Source organism: Chlorocebus sabaeus, chromosome 11, assembly GCF_047675955.1.
Source record: "Chlorocebus sabaeus isolate Y175 chromosome 11, mChlSab1.0.hap1, whole genome shotgun sequence".
Taxonomy (NCBI): Eukaryota; Metazoa; Chordata; class Mammalia; order Primates; family Cercopithecidae; genus Chlorocebus; species Chlorocebus sabaeus.
Window position 1 is genome coordinate 65964279 of NC_132914.1, and position 21003 is coordinate 65985281.

Here is a 21003-nt window from a genome sequence, read left to right on the forward strand (position 1 = left end):
TAGCAAATCGGGTCAGTGACACACGGGAAACAAACATCAAGAAAGGGGTCCTAGATTGGTCTAGTCCAAGTAGGCGTTAGGTGACCAAGAGGGTTGGGGACCAAAAGAATAGGACATAAAGACGCGAGCGTCGCGCGCCCAGGGCTCAGCGCGCCTGCGCAGGGTAGCGGCCCTTCAGCCCGCGGCTCGGGGGCGGAGGCACCGGAGCCTCGGGTCACGTGGCCGCAGGCGGAGATGGGCGGGGCGTGGGACGTGCTGCCGCGTCCTCGCTGGCTTACAGGGCGGCGGCGGGGCGTGTGTCGTCTGTTAAGAGTGCTGCTCGTCCAGGGTTGATCTGTGCATGCCACTCCTGGGTCAGACGGTGAGGTCGGCGTCTGCGAGGACGCGGCGGTGGAGGAGAAGGGCAACCGGAGACAGGCCGGGCGCCCCTTCGGAGGCTAAACGGCCCCGGCTTCGCGGGGATCATGGCATCGCTGGTGGACCGAATGCGGGGCCATGGGCGAATCGCCGCCGGGCTCCTGTTCAACCTGCTGGTGTCCATCTGCATTGTGTTCCTCAACAAATGGATTTATGTGCACCATGGCTTCCCCAACATGAGTCTGACCCTGGTGCACTTCGTAGTCACCTGGCTGGGCTTGTATATCTGCCAGAAGCTGGACATCTTTGCCCCCAAAAGTCTGCCGCCCTCCAAGCTCCTCCTCCTGGCCCTCAGCTTCTGTGGCTTTGTGGTCTTCACTAACCTTTCTCTGCAGAACAACACTATAGGCACCTATCAGCTGGCCAAGGCCATGACCACGCCGGTGATCATAGCCATCCAGACCTTCTGCTACCAGAAAACCTTCTCCACCAGAATCCAGCTCACGTTGGTGAGTAGCTTCAGCTTCCCGAGGCGAGGCTCTCCCGACCCACCTCCTGCACTGGCCCCGGGAAATTCGAACGCACACTGGTCTTTCCCTTCATCTTGAAATCCACAAATGAGTCATCTGTGAGCCAGTGAAGTTTCAGGCTTATTTTGGGGAGGGGGAAAAGGCCATCTTGTCAACCCAGAAGAGTGGGCTTGTGTGAGTTTTAGTAGCTGCCATTTGATGGAAATCGTTAAATGCTGTGATCGGTAAGAAAAACTATTGTGTGGTACAGTCCAGTGTTATCAGAGTATCTGCAAAAACTCAAACTGAAAAACAGCCTTTCTCCCCTAGGGGAATCAAATCGTATATGATAAAATGTGAAGAGATTTAGCATAAAGTAGGTCTCAAAATGTCTGCAGCACCACACTGCAGAGCTGTCTGCAACTTTAAATAAAAGGAGGTGGACTCAATTTTAGCACTTAGTAACTTAGTATATTTAAGGTCTTCTTCCTTTTTCTTTCTTTTTTTTTTTTTTTTTTTTTTTTTTTTTTCTTTTTTTGTTTTTGTTTTTGAGACGGAATTTCACTCTTGTGGCCCAGGCTGGAGTGCAATGGCGTGATCTCGGCTCACCGCAACCTCCGCCTCCCGCGTTCAAGCGATTCTCCTGCCTTAGCCTCCCAAGTCGCTGGGATTACAGGCATGCGCCACCACGCCCGGCTAACTTTGTAGTAGAGACGGGTTTTCTCCATGTTAGTCAGGCTAGTCTCAAACTCCAACCTCAGGTGATCTGCACGCCTTGGCCTCGGAAAGCTCTGGGGTTACAGGCGTGAGCCACCGTGCCCGGCCTTATATTTAAAGTCTTTATGCTTTTATTGTTTTATATTTATGCTTATGCTGTTTAGACACTATTTCGGGGATCCATTTACTCACCTTTGTATTCATGTGGTATTTTCTTGAAAAGTGCAATATATTTACCACAAATTTAAAATAGAATTAAATGTGAATATCAATATAGATTTATCATATTTCATGTTTGGGAAATAGGATTAACAACCAGTTTTCCCAAGTGAAAAAAGAAAACATTTATACAGGTTCATTGTTTCCCAGTTATGTGTTTATCATTAGCCTTGTAAGACATTGTGAAAGGAATACTAAATTTTTGTCTCTTGAATTTAATCTGAACAACATTTACCTCTTTTTCGTTACAGATTCCTATAACTTTAGGTGTAATCCTAAATTCTTATTACGATGTGAAGTTTAATTTCCTTGGAATGGTGTTTGCTGCTCTTGGTGTTTTAGTTACATCCCTTTATCAAGTGGTTGGTAATTTTTTTTTTCTTTATGTGCCTTTTTAGCAGATTTCATAAATTTTGAAGCTGTATTCCAAGGTTTAGAAAATACAGTATAGAGACAATAGACTGTTGGGAAGAAAGCGTAATTGCTTAAGTTGACTCAAGGTGAAGAGAAGAAAGGAGACAGAGAAACTTGGGTGTGTGATGCTGACCAAATACCTACCTGTTTGTAAGTGTATAATATCCATGCTTAACAGTCTCAGCTTGGGGTGAAGTTATTTTCTGGGAAATCTTTACAAAATACGTAGTAAGACTTTATACTTCCTAAGTTTATTTATGTTTTTTGTGTACTCTTTACTTTTAACATTGTTGTGAAGGAGTGAGTATACTTCCAGAAATCTGAACAGTAAAGAAAAATTTCAGATTTTTAGATTTTTTTGCCTCAAAAATTATACTGCTGTTGTACTTGTTTATTGGCTTTTAATAATTTGTCTAATATAGATTATTATTATATTAATAGAGTAATTTATATCAATGAGTATTTTACCATTTGTGCAAGCACAGTGCCTTGCCTATAGCAGATATTCATTAAAAATGTGTTCATGGATTCAGTTACTTCATTACCATAAAACCTAACAAGTATGGTTTTTGTTTCTTACGTAGTGGAGAAAAAATAACCTGCTGTAGGGGACAGTGAAACGGTATTCTCTCTATACTGAAAACCTTAGTCTGGAAATTCTGTGTGTGCCTGTATGGGAAATCAAAGCCAAAATGTGTAACCAATTTTACTTTTTTCACAAACATCCGCTGGTTATTAAACTAAGGCATTCCTGTTAGAAATGTTAGGAGTTCAGTAATAGAGCCCTGGCATCTTAAACGTTCTAGTAGTGATCATGTCAGAGACGGTGTTTGAAAATATTCTGCACTGAAATACATTTTCTAGTGACAGAGAAGCAGTTTAAATAAAAGAAGAGGCTAGTGAACATTCCTATTCATCTTTCTTGTTAAATGCACTTGTTTTTGCCTAGTATAGGCTATTAAACAGAGCAAGAAATTGTACTCCTTATATGTAATGGATTCAGAGTACTCACCATCTCTGTCACTATGACCATTTTTGTTCACACAAGTCTCAAAATTGCTATAGATTAGAATCAAAGGTTCTATATCCCTAAGGTAGATATTTGAAATGAAATTGACCAAGGAATGATTGTAGATTAATGGACAGTTTCTTATCAGTAAATGGTAAAGGTATTATTACAAAATAGGTATATTCCCAAAACATTCCTCTTAAAGTTGTATCTGCCCACTGTATCTTGGCATAATTTCTATGTTGTTTCTCTTATACTGCTGGAGACATTAAAAGGAGTTAAAAGACAAGTGACCAGCTATTAGCTTGAGTTGTAGAAAGATGGTTGGCTCACTCATTCATTCAGCAGACATCTTTTCTGCATTATGTTCACCCTTGAGGATACAAAGATGAAAAGCAGCTACAGTCCAGCAGTGTAGAAACACATGGAGACAGCTGGTCACAATAGCATATGGAGCCCAAGGTAGGAGGAAAGTTCTGAGGAACACCAAGGAGGAAGTGGCAGCTCTAAAAGAGGGCCGGTGAGGTAAGACTTTACGGAAAAGTTAACAATTTAAATGGAAGGGCACACAGAAATGAGCTCAGCAGTAAAGGACAGCTGGTCTTTTCCTTGCAGTGTGCGTGAAAACCTGGAGCATTTTCGGAGAACTTGATTTGTTTGGTGAGGCTAGGCAGTCAGATGCCAGGGTCGTGAAGGCATGCTAAAGAAGTGTGTCTTTACTGAGCACGCACCAGGAGAGGGGTTCAGACAGGGACTGACTTGATCATTCCCCTTTAGAAAAGTAACTGATGGCAAGGAAGGGTGGGTAAAAGGGAAGGAAGGGTGAAAGGCAGAGCAGTCAGGAACCTACCTGTGCTTCACGGGACAAGCAGGAAGGGCCTGGGCTAGGGCAGTGGGAATGGACAGGGAAAGGTTAAAAGGCACTCCAGGGGCCTTTTGGGGAATACATAGGAGAACCTGATTGAATGTGAGAGTGAAGAAAGTAAGGCTCTGATCCCTGAGGGGGATTATATCATCAATTATTGGAACCACGCAAGAGGAGCCCATTTGTGGAAGAAAGGCACCAGTTGATTTTAAACAAGTTCCTGCAGATTATATAAGTAGAGATGGCCAGGAGACTGGCTAATACAAGGTTAAGGATGCTTAAGGGATGAGGGAAGAGCAGTAGATCTCAGCAAATAGTAAAAGACATCAGTCAGGGCAATGAAAGAGGAAGGCAGACATCTGCCTTAAAAACTAAGTGCAGGAGGCAGTGAGGGAGGAGTGTAAACCAGAGGGTAGTTCTTCCAAGCAAAATTTGCAGGTTCTGCAAAGAGGGCTTGCAGGAAGGGCCACAGGGAGTCTGGACATGGCCATGGAGGTCATGGTGCCCTTAGGAGAGCATTAGAGGGGTGGTGGCAGGAGCCAGGCTGTGCTGCACTGAGGAACAGTGGAGGCCTGAGAGCCCCTGCTGTTCCAGGCAGTCCTGTGGCCAAGACACACAGCTGCCTGGAGAGGCTGCAAAAGGAAAGTGGGGTGAGCACACACCCTCTGTATCCATTTTTGCTCGTTGCTGTGCCCCGAGGAGCAGGCAGCTTAGAAGAATCAGTTCTTTGTCCTTCACATTCACAGAGAACTCTTAGTTAAAGCTGGCAGGAGTATGGTTCAAATTCCCTGCTCTTCTATTTTTGTCTTGATGAATTTCTATAGACTTAGAGTTTATGTAACAAGATACCCAGACCTACAGGAACAAGACGTATGTAGAAGTCATTCAAAAGCCTAGCTGTTCTTGCCAGATGTGATCCAAACAGTCCTGTTAGAGCTTCTTCAGAGCCTCTTTTTCAGTTATATTTGTGAAGCATTTTGTGGACAAATGGGATTTGAGGTCTTAAGATGTTGTTTCTACTGAATGGTATGGTATTTTAGGGTTAGTGATTATCCAATGTATCTAGGTGTATTGGTGGGGGATGAGGAATAGTATCCACAGAAAAGTCATCCAGAGAGAGGACAATGTCTTCTATCATTGATTGGGTTTTCCAAAGCAACTGACAAGACCACATACCTTTTCAAGCCACACACATTGGCAGCCATCTCTAACCTGCCCCATGCCCCATTGTCATCCTGTCCCCCAACCTCTGTCTTCCTTTGTTTTTTTTTAGACAGAGTCTTGCTCTATCACCCAGGCTGGAGTGCGGTGGTGCAATCTTGGCTCACTGCAACCTCTGCCTCCTTGGTTCTCCTGCTCAGCCTCCCGAGTAGCTGGGACCACAGGCGTGCACCACCATACCCGGCTAATTGTATTTTTAGTAGAGATAGGGTTTCACCATATTGGCCAGGCTGGTCTCGAACTCCTGACCTCAGGTTATCTGCCTGCCTCGGCCTCCCAAAATGCTGGGATTACAGGTGTCAGCCACTGCTCCTGGCCCCGTCTTCCATTTTTAAATTTTTGCCATTTTTAGAAAGAAATGAAGTCCAACACTGCATCTGTATTCCTAATCACCTGAATTTCCATTTTTTGCTTATTTTCTCAAGATCTTTTATCCTTGTAGGCCCTCATTTGCCTTTATTTTTCCCTGTTTACTAGGATCAGGTAGAAGGAAATAGAGGACTTTTCTCCCCCTTCTAAGAACTGAGAAGAAGCTAGATTATCAGAAATTAAATTTATAGAGCTATTTTCATCCATGGTGCTTAAAGAGCATTCATATAGCTTACTGGTCTTTGAAATCCTGTAGAATAATAGACATTTTATCTTCCCCTAGTCTATACCCCACATTCCCATCTTTGTGACTCTATTTGTTGCATCTTTGATTAAGTGATACTATTTCTTTTGTGCCAGACATGTTTTATCTCCTAATTTTCAGTGGGTAGGAGCCAAACAGCATGAATTACAAGTGAACTCAATGCAGCTGCTGTACTACCAGGCTCCAATGTCATCTGCCATGTTGCTGGTCGCTGTGCCCTTCTTCGAGCCGGTGTTTGGAGAAGGAGGAATATTTGGTCCCTGGTCAGTTTCTGCTTTGGTAAGTTCTAATTGTTTTGATATCTAAGAAACAGTATAATAATAACTCCTCCATTATTAATATAATTTTTAGTTTTCAGAGCACTATGTCCGATCCATTCTCACATTTATCTTCGTAATCACCATATAAGGAGGTAAGGTAAGGATTATTTTTCAGATGAAGAAATTGAGGCACACAAGGGTGAAGGTACTTGCCTAGAATGAGGCAGCTACTTAGTGGCAAAAGCAGAACTACAATTAATGTCTTCCGATACCTGGTTACTGTACTGACCATGTCAAGCTAGAGCCCACAAATAATTTGGACATTTAGATTAAGTTAAACTTTTTTTTACAATGAAAACATAGCTTTATAATCACTATGTCGATTTTGAACACATGTAAAAATACAAAGAAAGTGAAGGGGCCAGGCACAGTGGCTCACTCCTGTAATCCCAGCACTTTGGGAGGATGAGGTGGGCAGATCATTTGCGCTCAGGAGTTTTAAACCAACCTGGGCAACATAGGAGGACCTCATCTCTACAAAAAAATTTTAAAATTGACTGGGTGTGATGGCTCATGCCTGTAATCCCGGGACTTTGGAAAGCTGAGGCAGATGGATCACTTGAGCTCAGGAGTTCAAGACCAGCCTGGCCAACATGGCGAAATCTGGTCTCTACTAAAAATACAAAAAGATTAGCTGAGGCTGGGTGCGGTGGCTCATGCCTATAATCCCAGCACTTTGGGAGACCAAGGCAGGCTACTCAAAAGGCTGAGGCACGAGAATTGCTTGAACCTGGGAGGTGGAGGTTGCAATGAGCCAAGATCGTGCCACTGTACTCCAGCCTGGGCCACAGAGCAAGATTCTGTCTCAAAAAAAATCAAAAAATTAGCCAGGCATGGTAGCACATGCCTATGGTCCCAGCTACTTGGGAGGCTGGGGTGGGAGGATCACTTGAGCCCAGGAGGTCGAGGCTGCAGTGAGCCAAGATAGCACCACTGCATTTCAGCCTGGGCAACAGAGGGAGACCCTGTCTCAAAAGAAAACCAAACCAAAACAACAACAAAAGAAAGTGAAGGGCCCCTGGAACGCTATAACACTAAGGTAATTACCGTTACCATTTTGGTGAGCATCATTTCATGGATCTCTTTTGTATAAATACGTAGGTACACATGCATGTGTGTATAATTTTAGATATGGAATGATATCATAGATGCTGTTTTTATTGTGGATTCCTCTTCCCCAGCCTTCCTAGCCATACACTCTTCCACATTCCATTACCCCCAATCCATGTCCCTTGAAGTCATGTTAATATTCTAAGTGCTTGTTCTTCCATATTTTTCTCCATGCCGTATATATCCATATAAACACACACACACAGACACACACACACACACACACACACCAATTAAACATCTATTTCTTCTTTTTTTTTTTTTCTTTTGAGATGGCGTCTCACTCTGTCACCCAGACTGGAGTGCAGTGGTGCAATTCTTGGCTCACTGCAACCTCCACCTCCCGGGTTCAAGCAATTCTCCTGCCTCAGACCCCCGAGTAGCTGGGACTGCAGGCGCACACCACCACGCCCAGCTAATTTTTGTATTTTTAATAGAGACGGGGTTTCACCATGTTGGCCAGGATGGTTTCGATCTCTTCATCTCAGGTCCGCCTGCCTCAGCCTCCCAAAGTGCTAGGATTACAGGCATGAGCCACCGCACCCAGCCACATCTGTTTCTTTGACAAAAGTAGAATCCTATCACATATGCTTTTCTGTATCTTGCTTTTCTGACTTAATAATATCTCCTAAAAATCTCTCTAAAGCATTCTTTTCAGTGTCTGTATGTTTTGTTGTTGTTGTTTTGTTTTGAGACAGAGTCTCACTCTGTAGTGCAGTGGCATGATCTCTGTTCACTGCAACCTCCACCTTCCGGGTTCAAGTGATTCTTGTGCCTCAGCCTCCCGAGTAGCTGGAATTACAGGTGTGAGCCACCACACCTGGCTAATTTTTTTGTATTTTTGGTAGAGACGGGGTTTCACCATATTGGCCAGGCTGGTCTTAACCTCCTGACCTCAAGTGATCCACCCACCTGGGCCTCCCAAAGTGCTGGGATTACAGACATGAGCCACCGCACCCAGCCAGTGTCAGTATAATAGCCCCTTTGCATATTCACATTTTTCCAGTTCTTTACCACTATGAACAATACTGTGATAAACATCCTTGTACATCATGTGTCCTCATGTACTGATACCTTTTTTCCTATGGAAATGAGTCCCAGGAGTGGAATTGGCAAATCAAGGACATATGTATTTTGAGGACTTTTATTTTTTAGAGACAGGGTCTGGCTATATTGCCCAGCCTGGCCTCAAGCTCCTGAGCTCAAGTGATCCCCCAACCTCAGCTTCCCACACAGCTGGGACTAATGCTTTGGGGACATTTTAAGTTAGAATGTATAATCCTCCTATGTCTTAGTTCAGGCTGCTATAACAAAACTACAATGGACTGGGTGGCTTAAACAACAGATACTCGGTTCTCACAGTTCTGAAGTCTGGAAGTCTGAGATCAGGCTGCCGGTATGGTTGGGTTCTTGGTAAAGGCCCTTTTCCTGCTTTATAGATGGCATTCTTCTTGCTGTATGCTCATCTGACAACAAGGAAGAGGAGAAGCAAGCTCTCTTGTATCTCTTCTTATCATAGGGACTAATCCCATTCATGAAGGCTCTACCCTTATGCCGTAGTCACCTCCCAAAGGCCCTACCTCCCAATACCATCACACTGCGGGTGAGGATTTCAACATAGGAATTTTGGGGGGACACAGACATTCAGTCCATAACACCTTACTTATCAGGAATTCCTGCTTCCGACAAGAGTTCCCACAACTCTTGGAACACAATTAGTGGGAATGTCTTTTTTGTTGGTCATATCAATTTATCAAGCACCTGTATAGCCCCTATTCTCTTCCCGGCACTGTTCAAAGCACTGTGTAAATATTAACTTATTTAGTTTTCATAACTTTATTAGGTTGATGCTATACTAATACTATTTGTATTAGTCCATTTTATGATGTTATAAAAGAATACCTGAGACTGAGTAATTTATAAAGAAAAGAGGTTTATTTTGGCTTATCGTTCTGCAGACAGTACAAGAAGCATTAGTGCTGGCATCTACTGCTAGTGACGGCCTCAGGAAGCTTACAATCACGGTGGAAGGCGAAGGGGAAGCAGGCACGTCACATGGCGAGAGAGGGAGCAAGAGAGGGAGGGAAGGAGATGCCAGTGTCTTTTAAACAACTAGCTCTCATGAGAGCTAATAGAGCAAGAACTCATTACCCCTGGGGAGGGCACCAAGCCATTCATGAGGGATCCACCCCCATAACCCAAACACCTTCTACTAGGCCTCACCTCCAACATTGGTGATCAAATTTCAACATGAGATTTGGAGGGAACAGACATCCAAACTATATCACTATTGTTATTATTTTTACTGATAAGGAAACCGAGAGATAGAGAGTTAGTAACTGGCTCGCAATCCCACAGCTAATAAGCAGAGCCACAATTTGGATCCATGCCTTCTGGGTCCAAAGTCTGTATTCTCCAGTGCTCCACTCTGCTTCCCGTAAGTAGACCAGTAGTTGTTTCAAATTTATATATTTTAGCATATACAGTTTTTTTCTAAAGTAGAAGTCATTGGACCATCTAGCAGATAATACTTCCACTTACTTTACAAAAGTCCTAGCCATCCTGGTTATCTGGTTTCAAACCATTGCATCCTGGAGACCTTATGCTACAAGGAGAGAGGATTTTTTTGGTCGCCTTCTAACAGGTTGTAAAATGAGGACCACAGCAGAAAAGCCATTAAAAAAAAAAAAAAAAAGTCAAAGAAACCAAGACCACAGAAGGCTAAGGCCATTTAGTGTGAGGGAAAGTCATCTTCATTCCTTAATGTCCCTAGGAGGCGTCCTTGACTCAAAGTAGAGCATTGTGTCAACTAACTTATTTTTTGCATGTAAAGCCAGCATTACCCTAATACCAAAACCAGGAAAGGACACAACCAAAAAAGAAAACTAAAGACCAATATCCTTGATGAACGTAGATGCTAAAATTTAACAAAATGCTAGCTAACTGAATCCAATGACATATCAAAAAGATAATCCACCATGATCAAGCGGGTTTCATACCAGGGATGCAGGGATGGTTTAACATACTAAAGTCAATAAATGTGATACACTACATAAACAGAATTAAAAACAAAAATCACATGATCAGCCGGGTGCAGTGGCTCACGCCTGTAATTCCAGCACTTTGGGAGGCTGAGGCGGGCAGATCACGAGGTCAGGAGATCGAGACTAGCCGAGGCCATCCTGGCTAACACGGTGAAACCCCTTCTCTACTAAAAATACGAAAACAAAATTAGCCAGGCGTGGTGGCAGGCACCTGTAGTCCGAGCTACTCGGGAGGCTGAGGCGGGAGAATGGCGTGAACACACAAGGCGGAGCTTACAGTGAGCTGAGATGGTGCCACTGCACTCCAGCCTGGGTGACAGATCAAGACTCCAAAATAAATAAATAAATAAATAATCACATGATCATCTCAATAGATGCAGAAAGAGCATTTGACAAGATCCAGCATCGCTTTATGATTAAAACCCTCAGCAAAATCGGCATACAAAGGACATACCTTAATGTAATAAGAGCCATCTATGACAAACCCACAGTCAATATAATACTGAATGGGGAAAAGTTGAAAGCATTCCCTCTGAGAACTGGAACAAGACAAGGATGCCCACTCTTACCACTCCTCTTCAACATGGAACTACTTTATATTCTTTAAAGTCCCTAACAAAGTAGAGTAATTGTGTTTTTAGTGATGTGATGTGCCAAGTATCAAGAAATAGGTATGCAGCATTCTGTGAACTCAGTAAAATTAGCAATGATATATTTTAGATATATTTCTAGAAACTCTTTTTAAAATCTCTAAGCAAATTTCTCTATGTTGGCTATTTAATAGACCTCACTATTGTAAATTAAATGAGGTATTACTATATTTACCTAAGTAGGACAGAAATCCAATTCCTCTGGTCGTCTTAAGACTGCACTGATTTTAACACTGATAAAACCTACATGGGGCTGGGCACAGTGGCTCATGCCTATAATCCCAACACTTTGGGAGGCCAAGGTGGGAGGATCACTTGAGCCCGGGTGTTTGAGACCAGCCTGGGCAACATGGTAAAAACCTGTCTTTACAAAAAACAAAACAAAATAACAAAACCCTACATAAGACAAAAAGCATCTTCAAATATGACATGTTTTCTTCGGAACTTAAACTTCTTAATAGTTTAGATCATGGATATTATTTTATCTAAATTCAGAAACAAAATGATTCTATAACTTATTGGATAAAATTATGGGACAGATTTGAACAGAACATTGTATGTGTATATAGTGTTCCAACCCATTTGTCCCCCTGTTTCCAGCCAAGTTATCTATAAAAAGGAATAATATTTTTACATCTACTTTGTGGATGTACGTGAAAATTAAACGAGTGAATACATGTAAAACAGAACAATTATTGGTGCATAATAAGTGTTATGTAAGTGTAAGCTGTGATCATCGTGATTTTTATTATGTCCTCAAGTAGTTTCTAAGCTCTTTGAGGGCAGGAACTTTGTACATATTGCGTTCCTCACAAGGCCTGGCCTAACTTTGTAGATATCCAATGAATGCTTATTGAGTTACATAAAAATAAAAATGAGGCCAGGTGCAGTGGCTCAGGCCTGTAATCCCAGCACTTTTGGGAGGCCAAGGCGTGCAGATCACCTGAGGTCAGGAGTTCGAGACCAGCCTAGCCAACATGGTAAAACCCCATCTCTACCAAAAAATACAAAAAAAAGTAGCTGGGTGTGGTGGCATGGGCCTGTAATCCCAGCTACTGGAGAGGCTGAGGCAGAAGAATTACTTGAACCTGAGAGGCGGAGGTTGCAGTGAGTCGAGATTGCACCACTGCACTCCAGAGTGGGTGACAGAGTGAGACTCCATTTAAAAAAAAAAAGAAAGAGCAATTTAATAGAAAAAGATCTCAAAGGATGTATGCCAAGATGTTAATGTGTGGATGGTTGGAATTATAAGAATTCCTTATATTCTTTCTGCTTTTCTTTATTGTCTGATTTATAATAATAATAATGCATATGTATACTTTTCTTTAGATTAATAAGAAAAATGAACCTGGAAATTCACAATCACAGAAAGGATGTTATTGCAGTATTTTTCATTGATTCTTGTGGAAAAAATTACATTTCTTCTAAACACTGTTCATTCTGCCTTTTTACCTGCAATTCTTACTGTCTCCCAAATTCTCTTTCTAATCTTATTTATTAATGGTTGATATTTGAATTTTTTAAAATGCCAAATGAAATATATCTCTGCTTGATGACTATAATGATTGCATTGCTTTGCATTAATGGTTCTTTTGTTTTATTTTTAGCTTATGGTGCTGCTATCTGGAGTAATAGCTTTCATGGTGAACTTATCAATTTACTGGATCATTGGGAACACTTCACCTGTCACGTATCCTTTTCATATAACTTACAAATGCATCGTCTTTTATATTCTCCAAAACTTTCACATTCATTACCTTATTTGAATCTCCCACTATTGCATGGCCTAAATTGAGTAGAGAGAGTTATTTTTAGCCTTTTACTGTATCTTTACACACAATAGGATTTTAAAGAAATATGAACTGAAGGGGCGAGTGTGGTGGCTCACACCTGTAATCCCAACACTTCAGGAGGCCAAGGCGGGTGGATCGCTTAAGGCCAGGAGTTCAAGACCAGCCTGGATAACATGGTGAAACCCTGTCTGTACAAAAAATATATAAATTAGCTGGGTAAGGTGGTGCACGCCTGTAATCCCAGCTACTCAGGAGGGTGAGGCACAAGAATTGCTTGAACTGGGGAGTCGCAAGTTGAAGAGAGCCAAGATTGTGCCACTGTACTCCAGCCTGGGCAACAGAGCAAGACTCTGTCTCAAAAAAAAAAAAAAAAAAAGGAAAGAAATATGAACTGAGGAAATGGGTTAGCTTTTTGTGTCATGAATGTTTTTGAATTTTCTTATGTAATATATGACCTTTTCCCTTACAAAAATTAACTCAGAGTACCATTTCTTACAGATAGTGAGATTAAATAAATATTTTTTGAATGAATAATGAGGTGGAGGTTTGGATTTTCAAACCATGTTCAGGTATTTATAGTAACAAAGTAAAGGAATGGTTAACAAATAACAAAAGATAATTTCAGGCCACTGGCATCTGGCTATGGAGTATGTGCTTGTACTTATTTGGATATGGGTGTGCCTGTTTTTCTCAATATTATTTCAAGTCAAGTAATGAAGTCATTGGCCAGGCACCATGGCTCACGCCTATAATTCCAACACTGGGAGGCCGAGGCAGGAGGATCACTTGAGCTTAGGAGTGCAAGACCAGCCTGGGCAACATAGGGAGACCCTATCTCTACCAAAAAAAAAAAAAAAGAAATGAAGTTATATGTTAAAGGTCAAATTCAACTGTCCATTTATACCATTCTGCTTGTCATTCTATTTCTCTTCACATTTCACTCTGTCCCCACCCTTAGGCAAATGCAGAGAATGAATTTCCCCAGGAAGTAAATAAGTAGTATATTTGCCAACTATCAATAAAAAACAACGATGATAAGTTTTTTAGAAAACCAATACTTAACAAATATTTATTTTGTGTCAGATACTGTTAGAAATATTTTATATGTATTAGTCCATTTAATTCTCATAGCAGCTCTGTGAGGTAGAGTCTGTCATTTTAGTTTATAGAAGAAATAGAGGCACAGAGAGGTTAACTAGCTCACTTAAGGCCACACAGCTGACAAATGGGATGTCCAGATTTGAACCCATGCAGTCTAGTCCCAAAATTTGTACATCATGCTACCCAGTCAAGACATCCAAATGTGTGCTCTGATTTAAAACATTAATTTATTCAGTAAGTATTGAATACCCACTAAACCATTCATTGATATAAAAATATTTATATACTGAACATCTACTATGTGCCAGGCACCGGGGATACAGTAATGAACTACACAGACAGGAGTCTTTGCCCTCACAGGCTTGAATTCTGGTGAGGAAGATTAGAAATAGAAAACAATTAAATATTTATATACAGTGTGGGATAGTGTTAACTGCCAAGGAGTAAAAATAAAGCAGGGAAGAGAATGTGAAATGTCATAGATAGCATTGAAGTTCTAGGCAGGGCTAGTCAGGAAGGCCTCAGTGGGAAGATGACATTTGAGTAAAGACCTGAAGGAAATGTGGTTGCTCCATGCAGATCAGGAGGGAAGAATATTCCAGGCCGAGGCAACAGCAGGTGCGAGGCCCTAAAAAAACCAAGGAAGCCTGTGTGGTTGGAGCAGGTTGAGCAAAGGAGGGAATGTGGTAGGCTGAGAAGTAACACAGAACTGAATTGAGTAGGGCATTTATGTAAGGACTGTTACACTGAGTAAGATGGGAAGCCATTAGCATTTTGAGCAGAGAAGTGACATGATTTTACATACATTCTAATAGAAGCACTCAGTGGGCCGGGCACAGTGGCTCACGCCTGTCATTCCAACACTTTGGAAGGCCAAGACAGGAGGATCCCTTGAGCCCAGGAGTTCGAGACCAGTCTGGGCAACATAGTAAGACCCTGTCGCTACAAAAAGTTTTTTAAAATAAATCACAGAATCACTCAGGGCTCCTGTGTTGAGAATAGATTAAAGAAGAATTTCTCAACCTGTGGGCTGTTGACTTTTTGGGCTGGACGGTTCTTAGTGCAGGCCTGTTTAGTACACTGTAGGATGTTTTCAGCAGGCCTGGGCTCTACCACCAGATGCCAGTAGCATACATACCCTTTGCCCAATTGTGACAACCAAAAATGCCTCCAAAGATTGCCCACAAAGCAGAATCACCCGTGGTTGAGAACTACTGGACTGTAAGAGGCACAGGAAACTGTCAGGAGACTGCTGCAATATTCGAATGTAGAAGTCATAGTGGCTACCAGTATGGTAGCAGTGGATATAGTGAGAAGTGATTGGATTCTGGATGTATTTCTAAGAAGAGCCAACAGGTTTTGCTGCCTAGTTGGATGTAGAGAAAGAGAAAACAAGGCTGATTTACATGGTTTTTGACCTGAGCACCTGGTAGAGTAGAGTTGCCATCAACTGAGGTAGGATAGCCAGAAGGAGGTTTGGGGCTGGGGAGGCAGATCAGGTGCTCAGTTTGGGGAGTATTTTTTTGTTCTTGTTTTTGAGACAGGGTCTTACTCTTCACCCAAGCTGGAGTGAAGTGGCACGATCATGGTTCACTGCAAACTCGAACTGTTGGGTTCAAGCATTCTTCCCACCTCGGCCTTCCAAAGTGCTAGGATTACAGGTGTGAGCCCAGCCAGGTGCTCAGTTTTGGATAAACAAGTCAGAGTTCAAAGGTGATGTCTCAGCAGGAGGCATCACAGGGAGTCAGAAGTATGAAGCTGTGGTTTAAAGTGGTGAGACTGGTTGAGATTACCAAGCAAACAAGTAGAAGAAAATAAGTCCAAAGACTGAGTGTTGGGTTTGAGTCCAGTATTTGGAATTCAGAGAGAGGAGAGGAACTAGCTGGAGGATGAGAAGGAGCAGTTAGAGGTGGAAGGAAGGAGGAGGGTGGCACAGAACCAGAGTGAGGAGGAGGAGGAGCGGTCGGTGTCTGTGTCAGATGCTGCTGGCAGGCCAAGTTCAAGGAGACTGGTCACCAATGAGGGTCTGAGTGAGGTGGAGGGCACTGGGTTTGACCAGAACATTCTGAAGGTTGGGGTGACAGCCTGCCTGGAGTAAAGTGCAGAACTGGAAATACCACATGTAGACTGCTCTTTTTTGTTGTTGTTTTTACAAAAAGATTCATGAATAGTTTATTTAAATTTGACTTCCTTCTAGTATAAATATGCTTAAAAGAGAAGCCTAGGAGTAAAGAAATTTAAAGTGTTAGAGCCAGTGCACATGAAGATAGCTCATAATTGAAAATAAAACATATTTTATGATGATTATTGCCAGTAACCTTGGGAAGATCCTCTGTGTCTCAGGAAGTCACCTCCATGGGATCAAGCCACCACATGCACCTGGGGACACGGCCCGTGCTCTCCCGAGGCACTGCTGCTGCCCAGCAGGAACCTCCAGGCCGCTTAGGTGGGCTTGGGGGTCAGACAGGTCCAGGTGTGAACACCAAGCTCTGCCACTACCTGTGGGCCTAACTAGTGTGGGAACTCTCAGGGTCTTACTCTGATCACTTATGAAATGTATGAAGTGGAGGAAGTGCGATCTATGATGTTGGGTGGTTGTATTTGAGAGAATGTGTCAAGCTCCAAGCAGGTGCTTATGACACATAGGTACTGCTATTGGTAACTATTATTATAGCTAGCACATATGGTGCTTACTATATGCTAGAAGCTTTGTGTATATTATTTAATCCTTACAATAACCCTGGGAGGTATTATTTTGTTCCCCTTTTATATAGTGAGGAAGCTGAGGCACAGAGTGGTAGCTATTTCTAGTGTTATAATTAGGAAAAGCACATAGGCACACATCATACATCTCAAGAACAAGAAAGTGCTCATTTATATAGAAAAAATAATTATATTTAAATATAAGTAATTGTGTGTGTGTGTGTGTGTGTGTGTGTGAGACAGAGTTTCACTCTGTTGCCCAGACTGGAGTGCAGTGGCGTGATCTCGGCTCACTGCAACCTCCGCCTCTTGGGTTCAAGCGATTCTCCTGCCTATCTCCCAAGTAGCTGGGATTACAGGCATGCACCACCACGCCCGGCTAATTTTGTATTATTAGTAGAGATGGGGTTTCTCCATGTTGGTCAGGCTGATCTCAAACTCCTGACCTCAGGTGATCCACCCACCTTGGCCTCCCAAAGTGCTGGGATTAGGATTAGAGGCGTGAGCCACCGTGCGTGGCCACAAGTAATTTTTAAAGGGTGTGTGGTGTATTTAGTTTGCTTTTTAAATATACAGTGATTTGGAAAAACCTTAATCCAGTGGCATGTTACTGGCAGTATTTTGGATTAGAACATGGGCTTTGGAGTTAAATAGACCCATTTATATTTGGACTCCAACTCTGCTACTTACTAGCTCTGTAATCTGGGGCATGTTACTTAAAATCTCTGAGCCTCTACAACTGTAAATAGGAAGAGTGAGCCTGCAGTGAAGGTAAACGTGATGCCTAACTTCGAAGATTTCATGTAAATCGCCCAGTATGGTGTTTGGTGTGTAGTTGGTGCTCAGTATTGCTCCCTCTCCCCCTCCCGCTTTTCCCTCTTAAATTCAAGTTAGCTCTCTGGTACCTTATTCTCACTTCATTTCCCAAGGAAACACCACTGTAAAACATAATTATAAATTGCTATACAAAATATCTTCCCTGGACCTTGTTCTGAATGTCTTTCCTTTTATATTGTATCCCTTTTCTTTTTTGGAGGTCAGTAGGAATGGTTGAGGCAGTCTTGTGTCTCTGATTAATCAATTGCTAAAACCTACCTGAAGAAACTAAGAAGTTCCCATTATTCTCTTTTTTTAGACAGTCTTGTTCTGTCACCCAGACTAGAGTGCAGTTATGCATTCTTGGCTCACTGCAACCTCCACCTCCTGGGTTTCTCTCTTGTTGCCCAGGCTGGAGTGCAATGTTACGATCTCGGCTCACCACAACCTCCGCCTCCTGGGTTCAAGCAATTCTCCTGCCTCAGGCTCCTGAATAGCTGGGATTAAAGGCATGCGCCACCACACATTACCCAGCTAATTTTTGTATTTTTTGTAGAGACAGAGTTTCACCATGATGGCCAGGCTGGTCTCAAATTCCCAGGATCAAGAGATCCACCACCTCAGCTTCCCAAAGTGCAGGGATTACAGGCATGATCCACCATGCCTGGTCCCATTGTTCTTTACATGGGGTGGGCTGCTTTTGAGTTGTTTTATGTAGTGTGAGTGTGTGTGTAAATATACCATCTATCTTATTCTTCCTTTTTATCCTTATCCAAAAACCTCAGCTATAACATGTTTGGACACTTCAAGTTCTGCATTACTTTATTTGGAGGATACGTTTTATTTAAGGATCCACTGTCCATTAATCAGGCTCTTGGCATTTTATGTACATTATTTGGCATTCTCGCCTATACCCACTTTAAGCTCAGTGAACAGGAAGGAAGTAAGAGTAAACTGGCACAACGTCCTTAATTGGGTCTTTTTGGAGAAAAGAATGTTGTCCCAAGAAGATAAAAAATGTGGTTAAGTGTGCAAGTTACTAAAAAAAAAAAAAAAAAATTGGGGCCAGGCGCAGTGGCTCATGCCTGTAATCCCAGCACTTTGGGAGGCCAAGGCCAGTGGATTACCTGAGGTCAGGAGTTCAAGACCAGCCTGACCAACATGGAGAAACTCCGTCTCAACTAATAATACAAAATTAGCCAGGCGTGGTGGCGGGTGCCTGTAATCCCAGCTACTCAGGAGGCTGAGGCAGGAGAATCGCTTGAACCCAGGAGGCGGAGGTTGCAGTGAGCCGAGATCGTACCATTGCACACCAGCCTGGGCAACAAGAGTGAAACTCCGTTTCAAAAAAATTTGTGACTGATTCAATGATTGAATGATTTGTTGGAATTAACACAAAAGAAATTTTATTCATATAATGACTTTTTAAAAAGTGTCTCTTTAAAAAAAACCTTAATCCTCTAAAACAAAAATGGTTCATGCTTCTTTTTAAAAATGATTGTATGAAATGTATGGGATGGTTAGCCGGGTGTGGTGGTGCACACCTGTAATCCCAGCTACTTGGGAGGCTGAGACATGAGAATTGCTTGAGCCTGGGAGGTGGAGCTTGCAAAGGGCCGAGATAGCACCACAGCACTCCAGCCTGGGCAACAGAGCAAGACTCTGTCTCTCTCTCTCTCTCTCTCTATATATATATATACACACCATACCATATATATGTGGGACATATATATATGGGATGGTTTGGTTATTCCCAGCAAAGTACATAAAAATTAAAGTTCTATGATAATGACAAAGGAATTGCTGTTACTGTACTGCAAATGTGCTATGGGTTCTCAGTATTCATTCTTCTAAGGAAGGACACACAGTAGTAGCTCTTTGCTTGCTGATAGATGGTTTCCCAATGTGAGATTTGTTATTTTGATCAGAGTATTCAAATTAGAATTTAAATCTAGCATTTCTATTTTAGTTTGGCTTCCTGATGATTTATGTAAACGAAATCTCATTTATAAAGTATAATAAAGATGACTGTAAGACAAAATCCAATTCTAAAAGTATGATTTTTTTCTAGTAGAAAATTGGTGTAAGAAATCATACATTATTCATACATTTATAGGTCATCTCTTTGAGTTTTCGGTGAACTATAGAAACTATATGGAGTTAAAAAACAATAGCGGCCCATTGCAGTGGCTCATGCCTGTAATCCCAGCACTTTGGGAGGCCAAGGCGGGTGGATCACCTGAGGTTGGGAGTTCAAGACCAGCCTGACCAACATGGAGAAACTCCGTCTCTACTAAAAATACAAAATTAGCCCTGCATGGTGGCGCATACCTGTAATCCCAGCTATTCGGGAGGCAGAGGCAGGAGAATCGCTTGAACCCAGGAGGCAGAGGTTGCAGTGAGTCGAGATCATGCCATTGCATTCCAATCTGGGCAACAAGAGTGAAACTCCCATCTCAAAAAAAAAAAAAAAAGCCCTATGTTTAAATGGCTCGAAGAAAAGACTATAAATGGAATTGAACACGTTTGTTAGCTGTGTAAGCATTTTATATTGGTAATTTTTTTTTTCTTTTTTTGTCTTACTGTTAACCAAGCTAGAATGCAGTGGCACAATCATGGCTCTCTGCAGCCTCAACCTCCTGGGCTCAGGCAATCCTCCTGCCTCAGCCTCCCCAGTAGCTGGGACTACAGGCACAAACCAACACACCTGGCTGATTTTTATATTTTTTGTAGAGACAAGGTTTTGCCATGTTGCCCAGGCTGATCTCAAACTTTTGAGCTCAAGCCATCTATCTGCCTTGGCCTCTTGAAGTGCTGGGATTACAGGCCTGAGCCACCACACGTGGCCAGTAATTTCTTAATCCTGCCTCCCTGCTTCTATTGCCTAGCCCGTACATTTGAGGCTTCCATGGAGCTTTCTGTGGTACTGACACACTTGGAGTGAACTGTGGATTTGGAGTGAACTACATCCAGCCTTTCTAAGGTGGCTGGGGAAAAGCCTTGTACAGCAAGTTGGGACAAAAGCCATATAGACACTAGGCAGAAAAATTGGGATATTAGAGGAAATACATGATTTCCACCTATGGAGTCACATGTTTGCAAAATGTATTTCTGCTTTTCATCTTCTTGACATCTGAATATTAAAAGTAGTGTTGATAATTTCATATAATAAATTGAGACCTATCATTACTCTTGTAGTAAATAATTCCTTTTCTAAATATTATTTATCAACTTTGATGGAGAAAGCAACTCTTAAGAGAACAAAGACCAGCCTGGGCAACATAGTAAAACCCCGTCTGCAAAAAACACAAAAATTAGCCGGGCCTAGTGGCACGTGCCTGTAGTTCCATCTACTCAGGAGGCTGAGGTGGGAGGATTGCTTGAGCCCAGAAGGTGCAGGTTGCAGTGAGCCCAGATCGTGCCACTGCACTTCAGCCTGGGCGACAGACTGGACTCTGTCTTGGACTAAAAAAAGTGGGGGAAGAGCCACAAAATATACCTTTTGGTAAGACAGTAAATTT

The 21003-nt window shown here is 42.4% G+C and overlaps 1 protein-coding gene across 1 annotated transcript; it reads left to right on the top strand.

Annotated features, from left to right (window-relative positions):
- The first annotated feature begins 230 nt into the window (after positions 1 to 230).
- On the top strand, positions 231 to 19523 carry SLC35E3 (solute carrier family 35 member E3). Its single transcript, XM_008003966.3, has 5 exons — positions 231 to 866; positions 2054 to 2164; positions 6066 to 6224; positions 12677 to 12759; positions 18268 to 19523. Exons 1-5 carry the CDS (start codon positions 465 to 467, stop codon positions 18452 to 18454), a joined length of 942 nt encoding a protein of 313 aa, XP_008002157.1. The 5' UTR covers positions 231 to 464; the 3' UTR covers positions 18455 to 19523.
- The last annotated feature ends 1480 nt before the right edge of the window (positions 19524 to 21003 follow it).